General features: G+C 36.8%; 1 protein-coding gene and 1 long non-coding RNA gene across 4 annotated transcripts in view; one reads left to right on the top strand and one right to left on the bottom strand.

Annotated features, from left to right (window-relative positions):
* Positions 1-3368: 3368 nt before the first annotated feature.
* LOC109303953 overlaps positions 3369-6725 on the top strand; it is a 10329-nt gene continuing 6972 nt past the window's right edge. The window contains exon 1 of the long non-coding RNA XR_002099268.1: positions 3369-3448. This is a non-coding gene — a long non-coding RNA (uncharacterized LOC109303953). The remainder of the gene's footprint in view (positions 3449-6725) is intronic.
* Positions 3454-6725, bottom strand: part of FAM114A1 (family with sequence similarity 114 member A1) — a 95244-nt gene continuing 91972 nt past the window's right edge. For all 3 annotated transcript variants that reach the window (XM_019526360.1, XM_019526361.1, XM_019526362.1), the window contains exon 15: positions 3454-4833. In XM_019526360.1, the coding sequence (XP_019381905.1) occupies positions 4732-4833 (102 nt within the window). In that variant the 3' untranslated portion in view covers positions 3454-4731. The remainder of the gene's footprint in view (positions 4834-6725) is intronic.

Raw genomic sequence — 6725 nt, 5'->3', positions numbered from 1 at the left:
TGTTCATCTTGGCATCAATGATGACTCCAAGATCCTTTTCTGCCTCTGCACTGACGAGAAGGGAGTTCCCCAGCCTGTAGGTATGGTGCTGGTTCTTCCTCCCCAGGTGCATCACCGTGCACTTGTCAGTGTTGCAACCCATCCTATTCTCATCTGCCCACCCCTGTAACCTGTCTAGGTCTGATTGCAGCCTATTCCTCCCTTCTAGTGTGCCCACATCCCCCCGCATCTTAGTGTCATCAGCAAATCTGAACAGGGTGCTTTTTACCCCCTTGTCCAAGTCATTGATGAAGATGTTGAACAGTGTGGGCCCGAGGACTGAGCCCTGGGGGACCCCACTGCCCACATCCCTCCAGGTCGAAAATGACCCGTCCACCACCACTCTCTGGGTGCGGCCCTCCAGCCAGTTGGCAACCCATTTGACTGTGTAGGTGTCGACACCACAGTCCCCCAGTTTTTTAATGAGAACGGGGTGAGAGACAGTGTCAAAGGTCTTCCTAAAGTCCAGAAAGACTACGTCCACTGCTACCCCTGCATCTAAGGATTTGGCGACCTGGTCATAGAAGGCCGCCAGTCCTGCCCCTCCAATCCCCACTCCCAGCACATCCTTACTGGCATGGCCCCCAGGTCATGCGGTGGCTGCTCTGTGTGTGCATACATGTTTATTGATGTCTATTGATAAGCAAATCCTGCCAAGCCTATTAATAGTTTGATGGATTTGAAGGCACACAAGGTATTTGGGTTATGGAAAAGAAGGCAATGAAAGCAAGTATACTCTTCCTAAAAACTCTGTTCCAGATTCTACTCTTGGTTGTATATAAAGGTAAATCACAGAAGCAGAGGGTGAAGACTTATGAGTCCATCTGGTCATCAGGTTAGTGTTCCCTACTTTCCCCCCTCTATTTTCTAGTGCTTCCTTAAAGTTCTGCATCTTATTTGGGGCTCCCATTAGTTTGAGCCTCAGAGATAAAAAACACTGCTGATTGCTTTTTTACCATAAAGAACACATATCACTGTAGACAAAATATTTTAATGCTGGAAATCCAGTATTTGTTTGAAGTTGTATCTTTACTACTGGCATACTTATCTAAAATTGATTTTAAGATTTCATTCATGATTTCATGATATTTATTATAGGAAGATATTACTATGCCCCAAGATCAGATGCAGTACCTTTATGCGAATACTCTGCCCTGTATACTTCCTTTCCTAAAAGGGTATTTAAATGAATTTTTTACTAGGAACTTCATATATAGTTTTATTTATCTTTTTCTTTTTGCCTCTTTTCACTTAAGGGCAAAGCACTGACTCACCATATGTATAATTTAAGTGGTACAAGGAAACCTGTAAAAGGACCACCTCAGATAAGCAATCCCGTCTTAAATCATTTCCCTCGACAACTCTTTACAGTGTCCCCTAAGGCATCCAGTTCAATTTTGTTCAACCTTTAGTTAAAAGACTCTTATCAGACAATGAGTTTTCAATGCTCCCTTCAGGGCTTCTTCAAGAGGATTAACTCTGTGTATCTTATATTGGATTCCAAAGTAAAACTGAGATACTTACTTTCAATTTAAGAGAGAGGCCTAGACTCATTTATGCCCAAGAAAATTAACTTAAACATGGGGGTAATATGAAACTTTCATAATAACCTATAGAAACTATTCATGTAGAAGCAACAACACATTTACAGAGGCTGCATGCAAACCTCTATTGTGTTTGATTTGGATTGAAAAGCTTGTCAATTAAAATGTATGGGCAACTAATTTAAAAGTCAAAATAACATCTACACCTAAGGCACAGAAAAGGTAAATATAAGTACTTTACTTTTCTTTGTATTCTCCCTTTAAAATTAAACCAGGATTTTAACCATTCACTATATATTAATTTGACAACATATAAACTGGACACAAATACTGCTTTAAACAATAAGGTATCTATAAAGGACACTGGATCTTAGGGGGCATCCATCTAACTCAGTGTGGACACTGGAGACATGTCCCTTTAAAACCCGAAACTGCAGTTGCACATGACTATACTTTTGGTCTTTGGGTCAGGTAACACGCAAGCATAATTCAGGTTCAATGAAACACTAGTGTGTGTCTCCCCACAGCAGCTAGAAAAGTCTATCAAAAAAAGAGGCATGTGAACCTTTCCCACTTGCAACTGGCAGAAGCTGGGGAAACCAGGGATGGTTAGTACACAGTAGTCTGAATTAATTTTCTCTTGTTTTAGGACTTGTATTTGAAAACAAAGCTTTCTCTGAAGGGAAGACTTGGGACAAAATGGTTGTTAGGGGCATAACTGTACTTTCCTGGCTAGTCAAATTGCTCATGACTTTACAGTATCATCTCCACTTTTCCAAGTGACCTCCTTTGTTTCATGTTGCATAATCATTAACTGGTCAAGATGGCATAAGTAACAATGAATGTCAAATTTAGTTTGCCAATTCAGTTGCCCAGGAGCTCTTTTCTTTCCCTTTATTTTTGCTCAAGAGAATGAGCATTCTTTTGAGCAAGTTTCACACTTCTTTCCCATTTTTTGCAACTGACTTTGAAGACATTATGCTTTTTCTGCTGCCCTGCTATGGAAGAGTTTCTTAAATATGCTAAAATCCTAGATGGCAGAATAGAAATTGTGCATAACAAACCACAAGACCATGTAATGAGCACCCTTGCCTCTAAATTATTAAATATTTAACATATTCACTATGCAGGTGACAGCAGTATAGGAACCTCATTATGTGAGGCAGGGATACAGACCTGCTCTTTGTCATCTCTTTTTCAGACTCCCTAAAGTTATCATGCAATTGGCAGACATATGGATTCCTATTTCTAACAAATACAGTAACATTTTCTAGTGTCCTACTCTGATTATTTTTATGATATGGCAACACATTTCTGCTATAATCAGAAATATATTCAGATATTATCTACAATTGTATAGTATTTAAATAGAGCTCACATCTACATCAAGATGACAAATTACTAGGTAGCTGAGAGAAACAGAATAAACAAGGACAAGTCAGGAAAACTGACTCCTTAAATAACTGAAAGTTTCTCCTGTCTGTGAGGTAATAAGTTTACTTTGGGCTAAATAACTCTCTGTATCTAAAGGCTGAAGATTTATTAAGCCAAAGATACAGCTTTCACCAAATTAACACAGAGCACCCGCAGGTTATTATTACTACAGAAATGTATTCAGTACTATTATTACTGAAATGGGCTATCCACTCTCTCAAATTGGCCACTGCCCTTAGAATTCTTCAGCTGTGTCCCCATAACAAAAACGGTTGCTTCTACTTGTAACCTCATGACCATATCACTCCACCCAATTCAGTTTTCTCTTAGCTCCTCCCACTGCTTTTTGTACAGTATAGAAAACCTATTAGCAGTAATTCTTTTCGTGAATATATGTCATTTAAAATGAAGACTTCAAGTGAAATGACAGCGTAAGAAAATGGAGCAATATGCTTATTATGAGCATCTCAAAAATATGTATACAGACCTTGGTTGTCGAGAATACAGAGATTTATGTTTTGACAGTGCTGATTCTTGTTACCATTTTTTCCATTGTGTAAGGCACAATTTTTCCTTAAAAAAGGAAGCCAAAAATGTAGGTGCATCTTATATACCAAAGCTATATAATACAATATAACTGAAGTCACTTTAAGAGAAGTTGCCAAACACAAATTCAATCAAATTTATGTTAAAAACATTTTTTCTACAAAGTTATCCTTTTGGAAGTGGGAGGTAGTACATTTCCTACATTGGAAAATAAAGTAACTTGCAATGTACCCTGTTGTGGCCATTCAAAATGTCTACTACTTGCATCCAGGGACTCATTGTAGAGGTGAATAACATACACACATATGGGCATACACTTCTGAGATACACTGTAGATTGGGCATTCCAAGGACTATTGCCAATCAAAGTGAAGGAATTTTCTTAATCACTGTGTAATTAGGAACTAACTCCACAAGCACTATGCCAATCCCTTTGCTCTAGCCTATAATGCCTTCTGCCAATGAGACGAATGGGACTGGCATATATGAGTATACAATTATGGGTTAGGAAGTGCACAGATTATACCCGTACTCCAAAATGAGCTCAGGCAATTTCATTTCAGTATAATTCTTATCTTCCACAGATTTAATAAGCTAAAGTTAATGCTTAGTTAATATTGTACAAATCTTTGAACACACAGTGCTGCATAACTGCTAATGATTAGACACTGCAATAATACTGGGAAGCTCAATTACTAAATTAATTTGAGTTAATTAAGATTAAATATAGAAACTAACTTTTAAATATAAACATTTTAAATTGATGATAACACTGAAAATATATATTTTTAAAAATGAAGTGTTTGGACTGCAATGTTTAAAAAACACTGTTTTCAAATTTGAATTCAAAATACAATGGAAAGGACCAAAATTAACAACCTATTTAATATTTATGTCCCTTCTAAATTTCAACATACATTGTTTTAGTTTAATGTAAAGAATATAATTTCAGAAAAGAAGTTTCCTATCCTAGTAGCTACAGCTGGTTGTAGAACATATAGTTGAATTTAAAATATTATTCAATACAATTTGTGCAAAATTGCATTTAGTGTTCTCAAAGGCCTGTCAGTGGCCAGACACCTTCTGTGCCACCCCTTCCATCTGTGTACATTAAACAGCTTAGAGCTGTGGTTCTTTTAAACACAGTGATGACAACTGCTGGGAAATTGTTACTGTTGTGCTTTCCAACAATTACTCTGGATATGTGAAATCTGCAGAACTGGAAGCAGTAACTGGAAGGCATCTTGAATATAAGTAGTACTGTTGCAACCCTAAAGGGGAGAAAAAGCATGTGGTTCATTAATACTTTTGTCATATATTTCAGTAAAATAAAGATATTTAAATAAATTCTTTCTATTTGGGCTTGCTCATTTTCATCGTATATTAGGAGAGATATTCAGGCAAGATACTAGAAGCTGCATATTGATCCATTAGAAATTACATTAGGTAATTGCAAGTAATTATGGCCTGAATCATGATATAGAAGTCTGTTCTCCCCTCAGTTTCTATTTGTATCACCTTTTAAAAAGTTACATATATAAATAGATGGAATATGTCACAGTGATGTTCAGAAGCAGACTAAACTTTCTTAATACAAGGCTGCAAATCTCTCCACAAACAGAAGTAATTTCAGACATAGTGTAGAGAGGTGTAGCATCACTGAAAATCAGTGGGTTTAAATTCATGGATATCAACTTGATATATGTACTTGCGTATATCAGCTTGAACATATATATTATTAACAACATTTCTAGTACTTAATGTAGCAGCAGGAAACTTTGTAATATGCTGCAATCTTGGGCTGATCAGCAGTGAATCTTCGGCCAGGTATAGATATTACACTTTTACCAGTGTAAGTAATTAGAAACTGGTCTATACCCATAACAGAACAGAAGTTTGGCACATGTACACTGGTTTAAAAATGGTGAAACCCAGTCTAAGATTTGCACCCCCCATGGGCGAATGTGTGTTCTATTCACTACTGATCTATGCTGCTTACAGAAAATTGTGTAACTTAGACTGATTCCATCTCAGGCTTTTTGAATGTCTGTACCTAGCCATTATCTTTGCTTAGGAGTAAGAGGTACACAGAAAGGCCTGCACCTGGATAATCACAAAACTCTGTAGGATGGAGCGAGAATCAAATTAAAATGTTAAAGTTTGAGGACCTAATATAAAGTACTGGCATATAGTAAAATGTATCAACTTGGTTCCCAGCAACTTCAGACTCAATCTATGTACCACAATAAATGTGAACATTAAAATAACTGTTACTGTTAAACTCCTGAGCTTTGCCAAAGTGCGTCTTTAAGTGTATTTCTAATTTAACACAAAGTAGTTTTATTTTAGATAGCATTTTCAGATGATTGTTATTTTCTTGTTTATAATAGCTCCAGCCTAAGTCTAGGTAGCCACAACATGCAAATATTCATTTTGTGTTGCTGCTTTTTATGCTGAAAGAGAATGTGTGGTCTTGCTGGTACAACAAAAGACAGTATATTATGTATATATTCATGCCATTTTAAAATGGCATGAACCCTTAAACCAAACATGATACTACTGTCTCTTGGCCTCGTCCGCCTGAATTTAAAATGAGTCAAAAGCAGAACTTACTAAAATTTACTGAGTCATCCCTTGTCAAGACAAGAATCAGAAAACTAATCAGAGAAATTATTTATGAGCCTTTTGGCACCTTATAAACCAAATTTTCCTTTAGCAATGTTTGTTCCTTTTTTATGTATTTGAAAACACTTATAAAAATGCAGTGTAGTGTAAGTGTACCCATGTGGAAAACAAATGTTAATATTTGTTTTGAACAAATGCAGTTTTTACAAAGATAAGGCCATTCTGTGACTTCAGAGCCCCTGCAACTCAAATTACGAGTACTGAAACAATTGGCTGAAATTATTTGCCCCTGCAAACTATATCTCAAACAATTACAAAACAGTGAACATCATGAGATTAATAATTATAGTCTGTTCCTAAATAACTTGCAAGAAGGAAGAAAAGGTTAAACTTATGAAATAAAACTGCACATTGTAAATTTTCTACCCAGCTCCTGTCAATCTGCAATCCATGTGACTCTGTAGGCATCAATGCCACAGTCACCTAGTTTTTTAATGAGGATGGGGTGGGAGACGGTGTCAAAGGCCTTGCTGAAATC

The sequence above is a fragment of the Gavialis gangeticus genome, unplaced genomic scaffold, assembly GCF_001723915.1.
Source record: "Gavialis gangeticus isolate Ggan-Ray unplaced genomic scaffold, GavGan_comp1, whole genome shotgun sequence".
Taxonomy (NCBI): domain Eukaryota; kingdom Metazoa; phylum Chordata; order Crocodylia; family Gavialidae; genus Gavialis; species Gavialis gangeticus.
This window is presented reverse-complemented; position numbering and strand designations above follow the sequence as displayed.